Source organism: Coturnix japonica, chromosome Z (genome assembly GCF_001577835.2).
Source record: "Coturnix japonica isolate 7356 chromosome Z, Coturnix japonica 2.1, whole genome shotgun sequence".
In the NCBI taxonomy this organism is placed as follows: domain Eukaryota; kingdom Metazoa; phylum Chordata; class Aves; order Galliformes; family Phasianidae; genus Coturnix; species Coturnix japonica.
Window position 1 is genome coordinate 66,691,509 of NC_029547.1, and position 21,001 is coordinate 66,712,509.

The 21,001-nt window shown below is 48.2% G+C and overlaps 2 protein-coding genes and 1 long non-coding RNA gene across 3 annotated transcripts; 2 read left to right on the top strand and 1 right to left on the bottom strand.

Moving 5' to 3' along the window:
• The first annotated feature begins 5 nt into the window (after positions 1-5).
• Positions 6-1,594, top strand: TOMM5 (translocase of outer mitochondrial membrane 5). The gene is made up of 2 exons (XM_015850076.2): positions 6-230; positions 1,120-1,594. Exons 1-2 carry the CDS (start codon positions 110-112, stop codon positions 1,152-1,154), a joined length of 156 nt encoding a protein of 51 aa, XP_015705562.1. The 5' UTR covers positions 6-109; the 3' UTR covers positions 1,155-1,594.
• On the bottom strand, positions 1,410-8,683 carry LOC116652476. The gene is made up of 2 exons (XR_004305521.1): positions 8,537-8,683; positions 1,410-8,396 (listed from the first exon to the last, which is right to left on the bottom strand). It is a non-coding gene; the product is annotated as an uncharacterized LOC116652476 (long non-coding RNA).
• FRMPD1 (FERM and PDZ domain containing 1) lies at positions 6,060-20,976 on the top strand. Its single transcript, XM_015850070.2, has 16 exons — positions 6,060-8,264; positions 9,333-9,437; positions 9,554-9,711; positions 10,419-10,521; positions 10,647-10,692; positions 10,995-11,102; positions 12,141-12,236; positions 13,396-13,521; positions 14,033-14,152; positions 14,429-14,565; positions 15,028-15,154; positions 15,493-15,588; positions 15,892-16,074; positions 16,324-16,471; positions 16,924-17,721; positions 18,129-20,976. Exons 2-16 carry the CDS (start codon positions 9,337-9,339, stop codon positions 19,880-19,882), a joined length of 4,101 nt encoding a protein of 1,366 aa, XP_015705556.1. The 5' UTR covers positions 6,060-8,264; positions 9,333-9,336; the 3' UTR covers positions 19,883-20,976.
• The last annotated feature ends 25 nt before the right edge of the window (positions 20,977-21,001 follow it).

Sequence of the window (21,001 nt, forward strand, 5' to 3'; positions counted from 1 at the left end):
TGTGACGTCCCTTCCGTCGCAGCTTAGTGTCGTCAGCCACTCGTATTTCCCTTCCTCCGCTCCCGGCCCCGCTCGGTGACCGGCGCGGTGCGGCGGTGTGTGGAGCAGCATGTTCCGTATCGAGGGGCTGGGGCCTAAGATGGACCCGGAGGAGATGAGGAGAAAGATGCGGCGAGACGTTCTTACCTCCGTCCGTAACTTCTTCATCTACGTGGCGCTGCTGCGGATCAGTGAGTGTGCGGGGATGGGGCTGCGGCCTGAGGGGCTGCGCCCGGAGCTAGGCCTGGATCTAGGCCTAGAGCTAGGCCCGGAGCTAGGCCTGGATCTAGGCCTAGAGCTAGGCCCGGAGCTAGGCCCGGAGTTAGGTCTAGAGCTGGGACTAGAGCTAGGCCCAGAGCTAGGCCCGGAGCTAGGCCCAGAGTTAGGCCCGGAGTTAGGCCTGGAGCTAAGCCCAAAGTTAGGCCCAGAGTTAGGCCGGAGCTAGGCCCGGAACTAGGCCCACAGTTAGGCCCGGAGCTAGGCCCAGAGTTAGGCCCGGAGCTAGGCCCAGAGTTAGGCCCGGAGCTAGGCCTAGAGTTAGGCCCGGAGCTAGTCCTAGAGTTAGGCCCGGAGCTAGGCCTAGAGTTAGGCCCGGAGCTAGGCCTAGAGTTTAGGCCGCGAGCTAGGCCTAGAGTTAGGCCCGGAGCTAGGCCTAGAGTTAGGCCCGGAGCTTAGCTAGGCTAGAGTTAGGCCCGGAGCTAGGCCTAGAGTTAGGCCCGGAGCTAGGCCTAGAGTTAGGCCCGGAGCTAGGCCTAGAGTTAGGCCCGGAGCTAGGCACAGAGTTAGGCCCGGAGCTAGGCCCACAGTTAGGCCCGGAGTTAGGTCTAGAGCTAGGCCCGGAGCTAGGCTTGGAGTTAGGCCGACTTAGGCCCAGAGATAGGCCCGGAGTTAGGCCTAGAGCTAGGCCCGGAGTTAGGCCTAGAGCTAGACCCAGAGCTAGGCCTGGAGCTAGGCCCAGACCTAGGCACCGAGCTAGGCCTGGAGCTAGGCCTAGAGCTAGGCCCGGCCGGACACCTGCATTGCCCAAGCCATTCTCCGTGTTCACCACCAGACACTGACATTGTGTTGCTCTCTTTTCAGCTCCCTTCATCCTGAAGAAGCTGGACAGCGTGTGAGGGCTCCGCGAGCTGCACGGAACACTCGGCTTCTGAAAACACGAACTGCTTTCCTTTCATCATTAGCTCAACGTCGTTCCAGAGGCAGGCATCCGATCCTAAATGTTCTTTAAAATAGCCATGTAGGCGTGTTCGAGTGATAACGTGGTGGGGGATGTGGGGCAGGTGTGTGTTCTCTGTGCAGGTACTCACAGAGCACTCCGCAGCATCAGTAGTGTTACAATGGAACGTTTCTGGTCCTCCTGTAAAAAATTGTTCATCTTTTCTCATGAAGTTTGAAGTGCTAACAAGTCGCTTTGTTGTGCACCTACCTCTAAACTGCGGCGTGCTGTGGCTATCAATGTTACCGAACCTGTCTGTAAAATTATGTTGTTATTGAATCCAGTGCAGAGGGAGTTTGATTTTAAATAAATGGGAGAGCAGTTCTGTCACATCACAAACTACTCTGGTACTGACTTATTTCTGCTGACGACCAAAGTAGAGGTTCTTTGGTAATATTTCCCTGGCTTTCTAAGGCTTACACCCTCCAACTTCGGTATCAGTCTGTATTGAAGAAAAACAAAGGAAAATGAGAAAGATGAGCAAGATGATTATGTATTTTTCTAGTTTCTAAATAATGTAGTTTCTCACATGTGTAGACAAGACTCAGAAATAAAAGCAGAAAGGGTTGGCTGTGTGTTATCCTGCAGGTCTGTGCTAGTTTGCCATTCCATTAGAGCCTCATGGATATTGCTTTTATGCAAGGTAAAGCATGAGCAAGGCTGCACTGCTGTAATCTGTGAACGATTAATGGGATTTTAAACACAGCAGATTTTCATGACTGTGATGCAAGTCTTAGAGATGGGAATAGCCCCTGTTAGGGGTCAAAAAAGGAGACCTCATCATTTGACTTGCAAGTGACTCTCTTCTGAGGGAAATAAAGGGCCCAGTGTGTTGGCTGCACCCTTCTAGTAGGGAAGTGTGCTGCAGCTCTGGGGCTTTGGTCAGGGACATCAGGAAACTTCCTGGTCTGGATCACTCCTCTTATCATTGTCCCTTCCTGATAGCTCAGGCTGGCAGTGATGAGGTTGCTGAGGGAAACTTGGGGGCTATCAAGTTATATATTCAACTCAAAAAAATGGATCAGCTCTCTTTGACAGACTTTTACAAGACCTCTCTTACCAGAGAGAAATAGCCCTTGCTTTGCAATCCCACCTTGTTCACATTATTGCTTTTCAGTGCTATGTATGATATTTGTGGACAACTAATTTGAAAGAACCAAGTGCAACAGAAGCAAAATTGCACCAATAGTCTCCAATGGGCGACTTGGGAACTCACCCAGAATTGCAACAGTGCTATTGAACCAGACTGATGCCTTGGCTTCCTAAGAATGAGGTCACACATCCCACTGGTTTATTGTTCTTGTCCTCTCATTACACTTCCTCCTCCTCTTTCCTGTAGGCACTCTCTAAGTACTGGAATGCCACACTGAGATCTCTTCCACCTTGGGAATTTCTTTGGCTCTAGGATTGGACACAGGTACAAACAAGCTGCTTGAACATATACCAACAAATTAGAGAAGTACCAGAAGCCTCCACTGCTGGAATCAGATCAGGATGTTTATCACCAGTGCATACCAGAGGGATTTTTGAGGCACAGGGGAAGTCTTGCAGAAGCACAGGAGGGAAGTGAAGTAGATAATGCTGGAGCCTTGGTGCTACCTACCGTGTCGACCCTTTCACCCCATCAGAAGAATCAATACAGATATGTACACTAATGGCTGCGTTTGCCTTTGTGCAAACAAAAAGAATTTCTCCATCTAGCCAATACATTTCAGTTTGCCCCTCTATAATCTGTCTCTATGGGCTCCACACAGTCAGTGTGACTGTGCAAAGATATGTTTCCTGGGTTTCACCAAGCCAGCCTGAAAACAACAAAGAATGCATCTGCCAATTCGAACTGAAGGAACAGCCCTCATACATACCTTACTTTTACAAGCCCTATCTTACCAGAGAGAACTGTCTCTCACTTCACAGCTCACCTCATACACCTCATCACTTTTGGTGGTATGTCCACTTATGAACAGCTGCTTTCAAAGTGGAAGCACGGGGAGAGTAAAATTACATCATAAATCTCTGATAACGCTTTTAGAGCTCACTAAGAATTGCAAACACTGACATCAAATATTGGTTCTGTGGTTACAGACTCATGTTGGAGCAGGGCTTGAAGAGCTGTGGGAAGCCAACTCAAGGTCAGCCAAGGAAGCAGAGCATCCCATGGAGGTAACCCACACAGAGCAGGGGCAGAGAGTGAGGAGTAAGGGGCACATGAATGTGGAATAAATAACCAAGATTAAGGCAAACAGCCATAAGCAGGTTGTATACACCCTTCCCCTTCTCCCTCCACCTCTCTGTCCCCAAAGGTGTGGGGACACCCCTGGGCATGGTGACAAAAGTCATCAGTGTTATCAAGGGTAGGATAATGCTTGAGTAGACCTTCCCAGATAGATAGGACGGCCCTGGCAGTGTGTCACCTTGGGAGCTTGGTCAGCCAAGTCACTGCACAAGCTGTTTTGTTTGTTTGTTTGTTCTTTCAGATAGACACTACTGGATAACTTCCTTTCTTATCTGCTCTCCAGTCTGAATCTGTAACCTTGGGCCCACCAAGGCCCCACCAAAAAGGACAAGGGCTTTTATGTAGGAATTCTGCAAGTTTCCAGACAGTTTGTCTACTCCAATGGTACGTGAATAAATCCCAGTACACAGTGCCTGGGACATCTGTGCAGCAACACTGGTGCTCACAGAAGTCCAACCACCCCCATCTATGTTAACAGACATCCAGAGGGAGCACAGCTTTCCCTGCATTCAGTCTCTCTCTTCAGTTCTGCAGTGCATAAAATCATCCCCATCTCACTGAAGAGACAAAGTCTGTCAGAAAGGCATCTGAGTACACATGGTTGGAGCTCTGCTTCTCACTTGACCAGACCTGAAGTCTGATCCACTCAACTAATTCCAACCAGAAGGTCTGGTCTGAATTGCAGCTCATGTTGGTTTTGCAGGTCCAGGAGAGTCAGCAGTGCCAAACACATCTGTCTAGCAGGACTCTTTTGGTGGCTGTATAAGGAGGAAGATGTCTCAGCACAGATAGCTTAACTGAAAGACAAAATCCAAACTGGAAACAGAATGACTCCTTTTAATGCTGCTGTAGCAGAGCTGTCAACTGAGCAGCTAATCTGAAGGGGAAGCAGAACGCTAAAGAGCTTAAATGGAGAAACAGAGACTTTAGAAACCCTATTGTAGTGACCTCTGTTAAGGACAAAGGAGGAGACTGCGTACATCCTCCAGCAGGAGTGCATTCAGCATAGTGCTGCTGGGGAGAGCTGCTTCCATCGCTGACGTCAAAACTGGGAGAGGTATTTTCTTTTTTCAGACCAAGTAACAATAAATAAAGCAGTGCTCAAACCCACAGGACGCTGTGGGTATTATGTAAACTGAGGGCATAACATAGGGGGGATAAAAGATACCTGAACTGATTCTACAGCAGCATCAATCTGAGTAGTGCTGTTAAGGAGTCCACTTGTGTATTCCTCACTGAGTGATCTGAAATTGTTTCCTTAAATAAGGGCTTGGAGGACCAAGCATCATTATAGAATGGGGCTGGGCAGCAATGTGCCCGCTCACACTCAGAGGGCTGAAGGACAAAGCTGTGCTTTCTTTGTTGAGAAGAAAACTCAAGGAGTTCCTATGGAGCTACCCATCAGTACTGGTTAGAATAGGGGTGTGATGTGAGCTGTCTAGGAAAGCTGCATGAGTCAGCAGTTGATGCAAAACTTGTTCTAGGGCACTGTTTAATGTTATTTAATGGCAGGCCCAAATCTTTGTTTGTTTTTGTGAAGTTCGGTGTTTGGTGAAGTTTGGTGAATCACAAAACAGTACTGACTGTGAATGGTGCCAAGGTAAGCTTTTACATCAGCAGAAGTGAAAAATAATCACAGTTTCTCTGGGTGTTGATCTAGGAGAAGGGCAGCTCCTGGGCTAGAAGCATAAAGAGCATCAGAGGTAAAGGCAGAAGGAACTGCAGTGCAGAAATGCTCCAGCTAATTAGGGAGTATGAAAAAGCAAAACCAGAAAGGCACAAAACAGAAAAAAATCAATACCTTTCAATAGGCAACTCTTCCTGCCCAACCCGGTGCTAAATAAAGGGCTGCAGACAGAAGCAAAGGAGTTTAAATAGAGAACAGGACATTTTTTTACATCAAGGACTGGTGTCAGAGGAGGGTAGGAACTGCTGACCCCACTGTGTGTGTGTGTTCCTGTGTCCCCATCTCTGTAGTGCTGCAGTGCACAATTAGTTTGCATGTTGAGGGATATGATTGAACTGGGAAGTGTTGGTGATGGTTGGACTGGATGATCTTCTAGTTTTTGTTTTCCAACCTTGATAATTGTGTTGTTCTGTGCTGGTCAGATGCTTGTATGCTGTGCTCTGTCAGCACAGCTTGTCCTACCTCCTTTCTGAGCTCCACTTCTGTTTTCCTGGGCTCTCTGTTTGTTATGGGAGTGAGTGTATGGGTGTGACATGGGCTCAGGTGTGCCAGTGTGTATGCAAACTGAAGGTGGGTTGGTGAGCAGTGGGGAGGCTTAACTCTGGAGTGCTTAACACAAGGCTGTTCCAGCTGTTTGCTCGGTTATTTCACTGTCCAGTTGTTGCAATAACCCCAACAGACGGTGGAGATGAGCGGACAGCAGACAGAACGAAGGCTTGGAGCTGCGGGATGATGATGATGATGTGCGGGCGCCGCCCCGGCTCCGCCCTCCCCACCGGACAGCGGAGCTGCCCCTGCCCCGCTGCCGTCGCAGTTCAGAGCCCGGCTATCTACGGAAGGTAACGGGGATGGACCCGGTCCGAGGGATGCCCGGGGAGCCGGCAGCCCTACGGGAAAGGCGGAGGGAGGAGAGGGTAGAGCGGGGGATGCGGAGCAGCGCGGCCGTCGGGGCAATCGGAAGCGATGGGTTCGGATATATGTTGTAGGATACATCGCAGCCGCCTTCGCTTTGACTTGGTTATTCCTTGAAAGCCGAGCTAGAAAAAGCCTTTGCTAATATCCATCTTTCAGGTTGGGTATTGGGTATTTCTTCTCCGAAGGAGAGGTCGGGCAATGGAATGGGGTGATAAGGGAAGGAGTGGACCTCCGCCCCATGGAGGTGGTTATGAGATGGGTATTGTGGGGATGGGTTTGGGTCGGACCTTAGAAGCCCTTCTCCAACCTTAATGATTCTGAGATACTACTGGGATTAGTAACTGGCTTCTCCTGTTACGCCTGATGATGAAGCGCTGGCGACCTTGAATGCTGAGGTCCTTGAATAGACATCCTCTCGCTGAGTGTAGCTTGACTTAGCCTTGCACCAAACACTGTGAGATCATTTTTCTTTGCATAGGAGGAAGCTACAGATGCTTCTCACCCCCCCAAAAAAGTCTCAAGTCGTAGAACTGAATTGATAATACCATCTTTTTAACCAGAATGGGAAAATATGAGGAGGAAAATTTCACAGGAGGTTGAGGGAGACAAAGTCAGGGTGGCTTTAACATGCAGGTGATGGATGCAGTGTTCTGTACTGAATGGTTTAGTTTTTCCCCCCCTGTTGTACAAATTGCAAGTGGAAAGAAAGCATTGCTTGTGATAGCTGCCTGATTGAGTGCTGTTGAGTATACAGGGGCTGGGGATCTGAGTGCATTGTGCTGAAAAGAAAGTTACTTTAGAGCTAAGTTAGGAAACTAGAGGGGAATATTCCAGAGAAATACAACTGAAGGGATGAAAATCTTAATGCTTCCACACAAATCTAGTTTTTGAAGTGGAGGCTATTCAGAGGAAAGGCATTGCACTTTCTCCTTCTTCTCCTTGCACATTATCTTCATAATTTTCTTCCTTTTGTGTGTAATGGACCATGAAGCTTTTACCTCTCCCCTAGGGCACTTGCCAATAGGATTATTATCCACTGCCTGAAGTCTATGCGTAATTCCACAATCTTGTCTTCTAAAACTAGTTCAGATGTGAAGCCTGCTAGGTCTGCAGAAAGTTCTTAAGCTTGCACATGACTTCAGAAAGAAAGCTAACAGCTGGCAATGACACAGTGCTCAGATATTGGGAGTATGCAAGGAAAGGCAGCAAGAGAGCAGCATCTTCAGATGCTGGCCCATCCTCTGAGCCCACAGCATTAGAACCATAGACTCTACAAGGGACTGTATAGGACGTGATGGTGTGTCCCATGTGTCCCTCAAGCTTTTCGTTTTGTAGGTCCTCACTGAGTCTCCCTGTCATGGAGCAGCTGAAATGTTCAGCAGTGGCACAGAGGGGACATCAGCTCAGCTGCAGAGAGTCCTTGCTGGAAGTCAGGCTGTTCTGCAGCACCAAACCGATTATAGCCAGGGGTGATCAGACAAGCAGCTGACACAAGGAATGCAGAGGATAATCTAAATCCTGTTAGTGACATCTGGCAAGGTCTGTGTGATTGCGGAAAGCTGTTAACAGTGACATGAAATGATGATGGCAGCGTGGTCCTGGAGGAGTCTCTGGTATCATCCTCCTGGCACAGGCTTTGTTAGGATCTGGTGGGAAGGTTTGATCCTGGTCCTGCTTTGTCCCCTGATCACATCTAGTACATAGAATCATAGACTGGTTCTGCACCTTGTGATGCTGTCCAGGGTGGAGAGTCCTCTCCTGGCTGAGGGATCCCACAATGTCCTCTCCCCATAGTTAGGAGTGTTCATTAGCTGGTGACAACTTCAATGAGTGCCTGAGCAGAATCCTTTTGGCCTCTGAAAACCACTGGAAAAAAACTGGGGCTTTCTGAGTGTGAGCTTGAGTGTTTCTCAGTGCTGTTCTCCAAGCCAGGGAGGTAGGATGCATTGCAAAAGAGAGCACTGCTGCTCCACTGTCTGCTTCTTAGATCAGCACAGACAGCTGGTCGCTGGGGAATAGCATGTCTGATGAGTCGGAGCCTCTGCAAGAACCAGCCCCATTTCATCTGAACTGCAGTCTGAGGATGGATCATTAGCTTTGCTGGTACTGAAATCCACCTGCAAGAGCCTTTCCGACCACAAGAGCTGAAGTTTGGACACTGTCAGGGATTACAGGTATCTCCCATGGCCAGTCCTGTGCACATATCAAGGCTTTCTGTGTGGGTTGTGCAGCGTTAGGTGGAGCTTAGCTTCCTGAGCTGGTTGCTTTCATGGTTGTCTCTACTTATAATCATTGCTTCAGAGTGCCTGGGAGGAGGAGGAGGAAGACTTAAGGGCCTTTCCTCCCTCAGTGAATTCACATGCAGTAGGAATACTGCATTAATTCCTGCATAGCTGGACATGCTCTTTAACCCCGCAGAAAATGAGGTGGAATAATTGGGTCTTACCTGCCAAGTCTGACTTCATTCTGCATTGGCAACATCAGCAGAGCTGGCAGTTGGTGTGGTAAGGCAAGTTCCAGTCGTCTGCTTTGTGGGTACTGAAGTATCTGCTGCAAAGAAGAAAGCAGAGTCGTTGCACTGCATCCACCATAAATACACATATTATCAAAGCAATGTGTGTCATAGCTGCTTGTTCCCTGTAGCCAGAACAAATTCATGATACATTTAGCCCCCAAATTCCAGTAAATATGAAACAAAACAAACAAAACAATTGAATTATTCTTCATTTGCCTCGTACAGATGTATCTGGGATCATTTATCAAGGGTGTTCTTATTGCCTCCGTGAAGGTCAGCTGCATTCTTTTTAAGGTACAGAAATACAAATCAATTCTGAAACTCCATCAGTGCTGCTCTGGTGTGGGTGCTCCAGGAACACCCATGTGGACTTTGTCCATATTTCTAAGGGGAATTCTAAAGAACTCAAAAGGATGAAGTGCTCCTTACAATGAACATTCAGAGAGTGTGCCAGCCACGCTGTTAGTTATGTGTCATGGTGTCTAGGGAGCTGACAGACAGAAAAGGTGAAATACTGAGACTGAAAAAGGGATGCTAAGCGTAAGTGATGACTGCTCAAGCCTTGGTTTGATATGTCATACATATGTCTATACGTCTTCCTGCCTGCAGAACTGCTCGCTTGTGATTATTTCCCAATTATCCATCTGGAAAAGGTGCTTTGAGTTGGTGATTCCAAACAACTCAATTTTTGGTCATTCTGTTTTCCTGTGGTTTCTGTCGCTTTCAGATAAATGGAAGACTTGGAGACTAACTTAATCCAGACACGCAAAGCATGCAGGATAGAGCAGATGGTAGCAAAATGGCTTCATCGCTCCCGGGATGGTGCATCCAGGTAAATATGTTCTGACCTCTCTGTGCATTACTGCAGCCCATTGGAATTCAGGGGTCTGTGGACTCTGAGCCCCTTTGGCAGGGTGTTTTCTGATGATATCATTTCTTGTCTCGCAGTGGCAGAGTGTCTGTGACAGACGTCAGCAGCGATGGCGGTGCCCAGGCTATCAGCCGTGTCAAACTCACTGTCACAGTGTACAAAGACTTGGTCCTCCATCACTACGGCTTCGAGATTTGTCCAGACCTTCCTCTTACAATCGCATCTGTCACTGCAGGTAGGCACCACTGTCCTGTCCTTACAGGGGGGTGAGAGACCTGAGATGTCCCAGCCCTTTTGACACCTTCCCACCTCTGGTTAGCACGTGAGCACTGAGGGGGAAAATCCTGCGTGTCTGTGGCATGCAAAGTGTTTGGACATTGGTCTCATTCTGAAAACTGAAGCCATGGCAACTTCAACATCAGTGTATTGGCTGCACTCAGACTCAGCTGAGCCTGAAGGACGTGAGACGCTTAAAAGCCAAGCGAAAGAGCTTGGTGTTGAATCTGAAATGCCAAGAAATAGTTCTGTCTAATCTTACAGTGCTTAGAGCTCTTACACTGAGGTCATACTGCTGAAAAGGCTGCCTGGACTTAAAATGCTGTACCAAGGAGAGGATCACCACTAGCTACAGGCAGTCCATCCCAAGTTCTGCCTAGGTAAAGCAGATCAGTGCTTCCAGTTACAAAAGGCTGGGGCTTAACTCTGTTTTTAAGCCGTTTTGGCAGTTTAGCATCAAGAACAGTGACTCTATTTTTAAATGGATACACAAAAACATCTGCTTTACACCCTATTGGCAAGGCTGGCAACAGAGCCCCAAGCCCATTCCCTTTTTATTCTGCCACCCAGAAGGAGTTGCTGCAGCAATTGGGTGCTGGGTGGGAAGAGGAGAACATCCTATAAGCTCTGATGGTGTGTGACTGATAACAGGCTGGTTGCCCACAGGGAGCACTGCGGATGGGAAGCTGCTGCCAGGTGACCAACTGCTCCGGATTAACTCTACCATGGTGGAGGACATGTCTATTGAACGGGTGGCTGACATCATCAGGTATGGTCCTGCCCGTGTTGTGCAGACAAGGGGATGAATACAGGAGGGGAGATGTGGGGAGCCACTTCTTCCATGGGTTACAAAGGCATATGATGACCCTGACTGACTGCATCCCTCTGTTACAGGGATGCTGGTGATGAGCTCCTCCTCACTGTCATTCGTTGCACATCGGTAAGTGGCTTCTCTTCCAGCTCTGCTCCCTGTTCTGGGCTCTATTAAAGCTGGGACCCTGGTGTTGGTCCTGCCTTGTGAAGAGAAGCCAAATTTCAGTATAAACCTTTAGTGCAGGTTGCCTGCTCCTATTGTATAAGCATTACCAGCAGAGATGTACTGCTAGCACAGTGCGTGTGCCAACATAGATTTCAGTACGTGTAAAAGCTGAGCTACAAAGCAGGGAAAAGCTGATCCCCACTGTGAGCCATTTGCTCTTCATCAGGCTGAGCTGCCAACAGAGTGCTGTTATTTGTTTTCAGGGTGGGCCAAAGTCATCGTTTCTCACCGAGGAGAAGAGGGCAAGGCTGAAAACAAACCCCGTGAAAGTGCGTTTTGCAGAGGAGGTGCTGGTGAATGGGCACTCACAGGTCAGTGGGGATCAGCTGCATCGTGTACTGGGAAGAAATGGGTGATGTCCTTTGGCAATGATGTGCTGGGATGGATATGGGGATGGGGATGGGGATGGGGTTTGGGGAAAATGGGATGGGGATGGGGATGGGGATGGAGATGGGATGGGGATGGGGATGGGGATGAGGGAATGGGATGGGGATGGGGATGGGGATGGGATGGGATGGGGATGGGATGGGGATGGGGATGGGGATGGGGATGGGGATGGGGATGGGGATGGGGATGGGGATGGGGGTGGGGATGCATCCCATCATCTGGTCCCATCTGGGTTTGTGGGCTCCTGGGTGATGGGGGGAAGTGCTGGCATCGCCATAGGGAATTGCTTACAGTATTCACCACAGACAAGGGCTGTTCTGCTTGTGTGACAAAGAACTACCCTCCTATTGAAGGAGAGATGTATTAAGGCAAGCAAAAAAAAGACATTATGGCCCTGAAAAAAAAAAGCCTGCAAATACTCCTGTTTCATTAAGTGATCTTAATGGAGCATTGCTAAATGATCTCTGTGACAACTGGAAGGAGCAGCTGAAACCTGAAACCCAGGATTGGGAGCATAAATTGTTGATGAGTCTCAATGCTATCCAGCCTCCATTTTATGCTGTGAACTCAGTGCAAGCTTCCATATAGCTGAATGATACGTAAGAGCAGGGTCCCTTGGGATCATGAGGTCAGCATCAGTGTACTACTAGAAGATGTGGGCCTATTTGTAAACCTGGAGTAAATCAACCACAAACCAGACAAAACAAGACCGGGATACAGGCTTCAGTGATAGCAGAAGCTTTCAGAATGAATTCAGAGCCTGCAGACAAGGCCCAATTGATTGGATCTGACTTGAATACTGCTGCCAAAGAACTAGATGGAACTAGATGATCTTTAAACATCTCTTTCAACTCGAGCCATTCTGTGGTTTATATCAGGATGTGCTGTGTCAGGAAGAGTATCCTGGTGCCAATAGGCCAGATGTCCAAGGATTAATTAGTGCTGTTTCTTCTGTTCCACAGGGGAATTCTCTTCTTTGTATGCCGAATGTCCTCAAGGTATACTTGGAAAATGGTCAGACCAAAGCTTTCAGGTTTGAGACCAGCACTACTGTAAAGGTAACGATGCTCCATGTCTTTGTTCTCACTGCCTCTATTCAATCCAGTTGCAATAATGCATGTAGAGTAACTTACAACCTCTGGGTTGCACTGGCCAGCTGGTGCCGATTGCATTGCTGGCTGCTGCTGATCAAGGTGGATTTTCTTTGCCATTCCTAAAGGGGAAGCATTACTTTGATTCTCAGTTTTCTTCTTAGTAGCAGATTTTCACATTGCTTGTAGGAGCTTGGCTGTGAGACCGCTACAACTTTGTGAAGTGTGATTAAAGGTGGGTGTCTCATTTAAACTGCGACAGAATTGTTGTTCTTCAGAGTGTCTGGTACAATGCTATGTTTTGGTTTTAGGGGAAAAGATATGTCGGTAACACAGCAGTATTGGTAGTTGCTGCTAAGCAGTGTTATACAGAATTAAAGCAAAGAGCCTGTGGAGGGTGTACCGAGAAGCTGGGAGGGAACAGAACCAAGACAGCTGACAAAAGGGATATTCTATAATGTGATATAATGTGGAAGGAGTTCTGAAGGGAGTAGGGGTTCATCTTGTGCTCTTCCACTGCTTGGGGTCTAAAAGGGTTTTCTCAGCAGGTCTTTGCAGCTTCTTTGGAAAGTATTGGAGAGTTTTATAAAGCTGGAATATTTCACAGCAGATACATGGAGTGAAGGTGACAAGGTGCTCCAGACTGTGAGGCAAAAGCTTTGGACATGAGGCAGCCCAAGCCATACAGCTCTAGGAAGTGCATGTGATGCCTGTCAGACCTTAAAGCTTTGCCTCTTGCAGCACTTTTGTCATAGCAAGCTGAATTTCTCTCCCTTGTCCCTCTGCCCTACAAAAAATAGTCTATCATCCTCCATTCCTCTGCACTTACCATGCTTCCCCTGCAGTTCCTGTGGCTCCTTTTGTTGCCCACTGGTTGGCAGCAGTGGATGTGGGTATCTCTGAACGCTGTCCTGCCTGGCTGATGGAATCCTTTATTTCTTGGCTGCCCTGCTGGGATAACACAGCTGGTCACCACCAGGCTTAGGTTTGGCTGCTTTCCTTTCAGTGTTGTCCCACGTGGCTTCTTCTCAAGGCTGGTCAGAACTGTCTGCACTCAGACAGCATTCATGCCATCTACAACTGTGTTTAACTTCTGTTTGTCCATCTGCACGCTCTTCCTCTGCAGGATATTGTTCTCACCTTGAAGGAGAAGCTCTCCATCCGGAGCATCGCTCACTTTGCCCTCACCTTGGAGGAGCAGTACAACGCATCAAAGATCCATCTGCTGCATGAGGAGGAGCTCATTGAGCAGGTATGGAGATGGGGGCAACCAGAACCAGTGAGCAGTGGTCAATGGGGTGTATGTCTGTGTAGGTTCTGTTTCTGAGCAAATCTAGCTCATCATAAAATATGCTAATGTACAGTCCAAGGACTTTAATGCTGTGTTAACATAATGATGAGGACCCAAATGTCTGCTTTGTGCTGCTGTATCTTAGGACTGAACTTAAAAGCAGATGAATTTGCCCTTTTCTTTGTGGTTACACCCCCTGTCATGGGTGTGCTACAATTACTAGATGCCAATTAACTCGTGCTGCCAAATGATTTTGAGGCTACCAAGGAGGGAAGGGAAAAAACAGGAAAAGAATCAAAGATAGAAATACAGACACAATCAGCATCTCCTTGCTAAGGACAGAGGCTGATCTGCAGCCTTCCACCTGCTATTGGCTCTGAATGATTTCTTTGAGCTCATGCTGGATGCTGAGCACTGTAATTATGGAGGGACTCCAGCAGTTACTGTGGCTGATGATGTTTGTCCATTGCAGGTTGTCCAGAAAAGAGAATCCCATGACTGCCGATGCCTCTTCAGGATTTGCTTTGTCCCAAAGGACCCTTTAGACCTGCTGCAGGAAGACCCAGTTGCTTTTGAATATCTCTACCTGCAGGTGAAATCGAGGTGTTCCATAATTCAGGAATAATAATTATTACATTCAAGCGTACTTCCAGCCTGTTTAGTTACATGAGTACGAAATGTAGAGCATCATCATTAGGGCTGAACTTTTATCAGACTCCCAAATCAGTTTGTTTTCTTAACAGAATGAGACTGAAATGAGCTGGGTGATTCCCTCTGCTTGGCCCACAACACTATAAATCCATGACAATCCCAAAGGTCTCGTTCTGTCTTCTTAGCCTTCATGCTAACTCAGCTCTGTTTGTTCCAGAGCTGCAGCGATGTGCTGCAGGAGAGGTTTGCTGTGGAAATGAAATGCAGTGTGGCATTACGTCTGGCTGCCCTGCAGATACAGGAACGGATCTACACGTGTGCTCAGCCACAGAAAGTCTCTCTGAAATACATCGAGTAAGTTCCAGATTTTCTCTGTTATTTCGTAGGCGGTTAATAGCAGCCATGTTTTTTGCCCAGTGCTTAGTTCTGAGCAGGAATCCATCTCTGACCCACGGAGACCTCAGTCAATTGGTTTTGCCATTTGTTTTAAGGCAAGGTAACTGCATGGGCCTCCCTGCCTTTAACCTGCTTACCAAGGCTGTGTCTGCCAATACAAAAAGATTTGCATGCTGTAGTTTAGAAAGGGAATAATTACCAAGTTTGCACAGCTGGCACCTTATATCCATCCTATCAGTATCTAATGGGGAACTGTAAGAACGAAGGGGATAGACTCTTCGGCAGGGCCAGCTGTGGTAGGAGAAAGGGAAATGATTTCCAGCTGTATGTGATCCACTTCACTACAGAGGAGTTGGACTAAATGACCCTTAAAGGTACATTCCTGCCCCAAGAGTTCTGTGATTCCATCTTTTCTGGCAGGAGAGACTGGGGAATTGAAAACTTCATCTCACCAACTTTGCTTCGAAACATGAGAGGAAAGGATATAAAGAAAGCCATCAGCTACCACATGAAACGGAACCAGGTCCTGCTGGACCCTCGGCAGAAGGTAGAGTGTATGGCATGGCATTTCTCAGTACCAAAGAGGGCATGTCTTTCCTCTTTGGGTCTCCTCAGTGTGTGACCAGTTGCTTTTCTCATTCTCTTTTGTAAGCTCCCCTGCAGCACACACAAATTTCTCTTTCCATCATCTATTCTGATGTGGTTTGCTTGTACAGTTGGTAACTTGTAATGTAGTATTGTCCTATTCAGATCTGAAGCACTAGATGTGCTGATCAGATACTGAATGCTGTATGAAAAGAGCACTGTCCAGCTTACAGTCTACCTGGCAAACTTTGTTCTTCTATCGTGTTTCTTAAATAATATTTCTTCTCTTGCAAAACGAAGCATATGCTTGCAGCGGTCCAAGTGCGCCTGAACTACTTGCAAATACTGGGAGACCTGAAGATGTACAGTGGGAAGATCTTTAATGCCACCCTGATGGTACGAGTGCAGTTAATCTGTGTTGCTGAGGGTTGACGTGCTGTCTGTGCATCGCTCATGCAGTGTGCTGGGGCAGTAAATGGATGGACAGGGTACCAGAAACACTGCTAAGCCTTTTCCTTAGTGTCTGAGCTGTAACAAGGGTTTATCTTAACCATAGCAAACCTTAATCCAAAGCAGAAAGTCCTAGTTATGTTTCTGAATTGGTTGTTGATGTAAGACTAGCAGAGCTGATTGGGGTGGGGATGGGAAGTGTTCCTGCTTTGGTTCCATCTTAATGTTTGACCTCTCTCCCTTTTACAGCTACAGGACAGGGAATCGTACGTTGCCTTGCTGGTGGGTGCCAAGCACGGGGTGAGCCAGATAATCAATAGTAAGCTCAGCATCATAACCAGCCTGGCAGAGTTCTCAAACATCAGCAGGGTGGAGATGACGGAGGAGTCAGAGAAAGTGAGCATGGTGAAAATCTACCTGCAGGACCTGAAGGTGGGTGGTGTGCTCACAGCACATGGCAGGGGAAAAGGGGGGGGGGGACTGTCTGTTGTTGTTGTTGTTTTATTAAATAATATGATATTATTGTGCTGATGTTCCTCATACAGAAACAGAGTGCTGTGCAGCAGTATGAGGGCGAGGAAATGTCTTTTCAATGTGTGGCAAATGGTGGTAAAAGCCGTGTTTGTTCTAAGATTGTGATTGCTTTCTGTCTCCCTCTCCTTTCCTTCCCCCCAATAAAAGCTGCTGACTCTGCTGCTGGAATCAAACAGTGCGAAAGATCTTGTCTGCCTCATCGTTGGCTATTACAGACTGTTTGTGGATGCAAATGTCTCCGTATTTACTTGGGGAGAGAAAAGACAGCAACTACACCGTGTCTCAGCCGAAGAAGGTTAATGTGCCAAAGAATGGGGAGGAAAGCGGGTTGATCATCCAGTGGTAGCAGTGTTATTCCTTCCTGGGAATGGTTTAGTGACATCTGCAGAACATTGAAACTGTGCTTTTACCAAACTCCTGAGCAATCCCTGCTGTGCTCTGACCAGGAGATGGGCAATCTGTTTGCAGTGCTGTCCTTTGTCATGATAGCTTTGGTCCCATAAGGGTTGCAGACAGACTTCAGACAGCAAGCTACCTGGCTGCTGCTCTGCAGTAAAACCAGGCAGACAGAACCAGGTCTGTGCTCACAGGTTATGGCCCTGCAGGTTTATTATATTATTTATTGATTTATTGTAGGGTTTTATTGATGAGCAAGCGTGGGCAGAGCTCTCTTGGCTCCAAATCAGTGCTGTGTGGGCCAAGTTTGTAACCCTTTTCTGACTGCTGACAGATGTGTTTAAATCGCAGGGTATGAATCTCGAACCTGCAGTGATTCTGAAGACTCTTGGGAGATGGATTCCTCCTCTGAGCATTGCTTGGGCATACACAGCAGCACCCATCCTGTGTCTGAGGAGAAGATGGGAGAGCTTCAGAGCCTGGAAAAGGACAGCACAGAGCCCCAGCCTATAGGGAATTACCTGCGTGATGGGGGTGACAATGCAGACAGCACATCTGATGCTTCTGATTCAGCCAACACAGAGAGCCGAGGGTTTAAGACGAGTGGCTCGAGTGACTCAATGGATGCGCTGGAAGAAGATGAGTTAGAAGCCTGCTCTTCCTCCAGGCCAGAGTTTTTCCACTTCTACACACCTACTGTGCATGAGATGAACAGCTTGGACAAGAGCTTCCCCATTTGTGCTGCAGGAGGCTCTGGCGGATCAGAAGCCAGAGACTTCTTCTGTTTCTTGCAGGTACCAGAAGCAGATAAACACGGGTGTAAGCACAGCCCCTGTGAGCAGAAAGGAGTAGATAGTGATGTGTCTGTGCTGCGGACCAAGCTGTCTGAGAGAAACTCCATGGACTATTACAGCCTGTGCTGCAGCATTTCCCCTGCAGGCAGCGTGGAGAGGAGCAGCATCAGTCACAACCATAACAGAAGTCCTTGGAAAGATGAGTCTGCCCATGATGAGGTGCCGTGGGGAGCAGAACAGATGGCAGAAGTGAGCGATCTCATTCTGGAGCCACCCCTGGGCTTCGGTGACACCAGCTCTGAGGAGGAGTTCTATGATGCTGCCGACAGGCTCAGCCCCCCCTGTTCCCTGCCAGGTAAACCCTCACCCACCCACTGTCCTCTCTGTCCTCTTGGGTTGGGGTCATACCTGCCATATCACCCTGCTGGTAGGGATCATCTTCCAGCTGTTCATCATGTTTATGGGTTTTCCCAAGGTTTTTTTTTTTGCAGGACCTTTGAACATCTGTAGCTAATCCTGGACTTCAGTATTTGTAGCCACGGGTCAGAACACTTTATTTTTGTTTTTTTGACAGAGCTCATTCCAAGTTGGTCCATGACCACAAAGAGATGCTTTCCTTTGGCACCTGGGAGGCAGGCTCTGTTGCCAAATGCTTCTGTCTGCAATTGAAGGACTTAAAGAGCTTTTTGGCGTCTGGGAGAGATGTATGTGTACTCTGCTGCTTGGGGCCATTTCCTGGCTTACGTGTTCTTTCCTTGCCAGCAGGCTGCCAGGCGACATCCCAGGAGAGCGCAGAAGATAACTGCATCCTACAGAAACCGAGATGTTACAGCTTGGGAGAAAACTCAATATCAAGAGAGAAATACGGAGAGGAGAAGCAGCTGATGTATTCCAAGAGCCTGAGGAAGAGGAGATCTTTTCTGAAAACCAATTACACCTCACAGGTCACTTTCCCACTGGCTCTACCAGGCTCCTCACAGAGCTGCTGCTCCTGGCCACCCACCCCAGCACTCCCTGCTCAGTCCTCAGATCCATCTTCTTCAGACAAGGATGCAGAAATGGGAACGCCTGCCCCCCAGACTCAAACAGACATTGCTGGCACAAAGTCATCCTCCGGTGTGATGGAAATGGAGCCTGACACCATGGAAATAAAGTCAGTGACTGACTTGGTGGTTTCTTCCATTTCAGCTGTTCGTTTGCAAGGTGACCATAGGGAGGAGAGTGCGGATGTTGCTGTAGATGTGGGTCAGCTCTCTCGTGCTGCACATGCTGTACACCCAAATTCACTGTTCCAAGAGGAAGCCGTGCACCAGGAGCAAAGCAGTGCTATAAAGGAAAGCCCCACAGTGAAATGGCCAAGTGATGAGAGTTGTGTGACCACCAGAGATCAGCCAGCCCAGGCAGCACCAGAAGGGGAGTGTGATGTGATGGAACCCACGCACAAAGCTGGCAATGTCCCCCCATTCCAGGGTCAGGAGATGGTCTGCCCTGCTGATGAGTGCACTCTGCCTCCTTCCTCTTGTAGTGCTTCTCCCCATGGGGTGGCCAAGGAGCAAGATCTGCTTCCCACTGTCTGGAGGCAAATGGGATGTGAGGAGTCTGTCCTGGTTCCATGTGGTGAAGGAAAAGCTAACCTCGATTTCTGTGCTGAGAACAGGAGGGACAGTGCCTTGTCACAGGCCAAAAGCAGACAAGCAATAAGCACAGAGGCCTTAAGGGAAGTGTACAATAAAAATGAATTGGGTTTTCCAGATGTAACACAGCTGTTAGCAAACAACAGCAGCAGTTCAGGGGTTATAGCTCAACTCTCCTGGCTCACAGTTCAGGTGAGATCAGATCTAATATCACCCAACCCAACTCAGAATAGAAGACATGACCCTTTAGAGCTTTTGGACTCTCAAAGGAGCGCTGTGTGCGTGGGGGATGATGCTGTCAGAAAGGAGATGCAGACATCATCAGCTACACTATCTCCTGAGAAAGAGTTGGAAAGCAAGAATGGGATGGTTGAAGGGGAGCCCAGAAAAGACACAGAAGATGCAGCTCATGAGCATCACTGTCCTGTTCAGACTCCTTTCCTTGGAGAACAGTCTGCCATAGTGGGGAAAGACTCCCTCCAAACCAGAGAGCTTTCCATCTCCCCAAACTCAATTCCCTTGGGCTCACTGGGGAAAACAGGAGACTGTGTGGATTCAAATCCCTCCTTCCTCTGCTTTAATCACAAAAAGGATGAGCGGGATGCTGCTGCCGGATCCATCCTGACCAGGTCTTTGGGATTTTCTGTGATGAGGAAGACATCGGCACAATTTGGGATGGACAAGTGCAGCTGTCAGCTGTCCTATGTCAGCTGTTTCCATAGACCTGATGAAGACAGAAAGCAGGAAACCACCGTTCCCATGTGCAGCGTGTTCCTGCAGCCTGTCACTACCCCACCATCCACCAGCTGCAGTCCCCCCATTGTGACAGGGCAGTCAGTGAGTGCAGAGGAGCCTCGACACATTACATTCACGTATCACTAGGCTCTCCCATACGGGACATTTAACCCCCATAGCTCAGCACATGGTCATGGAAAGGCACCTCTGTGCATCAACTGACCTCTACCAACAGCTGCCTAGTTCAGGGGTGGACATGGGACAAAGCACGTGCCCCTCCATCCTCGCTTTATCTAAACACAAGCTCTGCATAATGTGCAAACTCACTGAGCACTTCATAGCTTATCTATGTAGCCTGGGATATTTCCTTCAGCTCCCCAGCACTTTGTGGATAGCCAGTCACATAAGTGTTGCCCTAGCCTCCTCTGTTACCTGTGATACACACATCCCAGGTAGAGAGGTGACCAAGCAAGCTCTGAAGGAGAGATCAGAATCCACTCTGGTCCAACAAGGAGAGCTGGGCTGTTCTGCCTGTGGTTGAAACCACTTTGGGTTAAAGAATTACTCTGTTTATCTGCTTCTCCTTGCAAAGGTTATCCCAGGTTGGGGATGCAAACCATATCCTTTCCTCCTGCTGTAGTTTCTGTATGTCAGCCTTAACTATTTACAGTCGCTCATGCTGAAGAAAGTCCCTAACCAGCAGCCTCCCCCACTGCTAGCCTTGCCATGAAATAGCTACCTAACCATCCCTGTCTTCCAATAAAAGGGGATAAATCTTGAAGACAGAAGTGCCAACTTTGCAGCTGTTGACATAACCCGTTATGCCGGCCTCCCTTGAAGGCACGCTGCTTTTCCTTCTCGTCAATAGCTGCACAAAGTGCTATATATGCCTAGCTAGATACGAGCTACCAGCCCTTAAACATATCCTAATTGAGCACCTCTAGTGAATGTGTGCTTTCCAGTGCTGGAGGCACATCCTCAGCAATCTGGTGGTAAAGAGGGTTGCAGCAAGTCCTTGACTGCAGTGACATTTATCTACTTACAGCTGATGAGCACAGAACATGAATGCAAGCAGGAAGAGCCCATAGGACACAATAAAGCAACGGGCAGCTGCAAACTATTTCAGCCTCTATGGGGAGAAACCACCTGCTGACAGTATGAATCATGAGTACCAAACTCCTGGTGGTATTGAAGGCCCTTGGTATGAAGGGGAGATGAAGATGGAGGCAAAGGTGACAGGAATTTACCTGCAAAGCCCTCCAAGTC

Bases quoted from the DNA above. Each gene is read 5' to 3' on its own strand.
- TOMM5 (XM_015850076.2), top strand. From the start codon at position 110: ATGTTCCGTATCGAGGGGCTGGGGCCTAAGATGGACCCGGAGGAGATG. The intron at 231-1,119 runs GTGAGTGTGCGG...CTCTCTTTTCAG, and splicing joins CGTGGCGCTGCTGCGGATCA to CTCCCTTCATCCTGAAGAAG.
- FRMPD1 (XM_015850070.2), top strand. From the start codon at position 9,337: ATGGAAGACTTGGAGACTAACTTAATCCAGACACGCAAAGCATGCAGG. The intron at 14,153-14,428 runs GTGAAATCGAGG...TGTTTGTTCCAG, and splicing joins TTGAATATCTCTACCTGCAG to AGCTGCAGCGATGTGCTGCA. The intron at 16,075-16,323 runs GTGGGTGGTGTG...CCCCAATAAAAG, and splicing joins TCTACCTGCAGGACCTGAAG to CTGCTGACTCTGCTGCTGGA.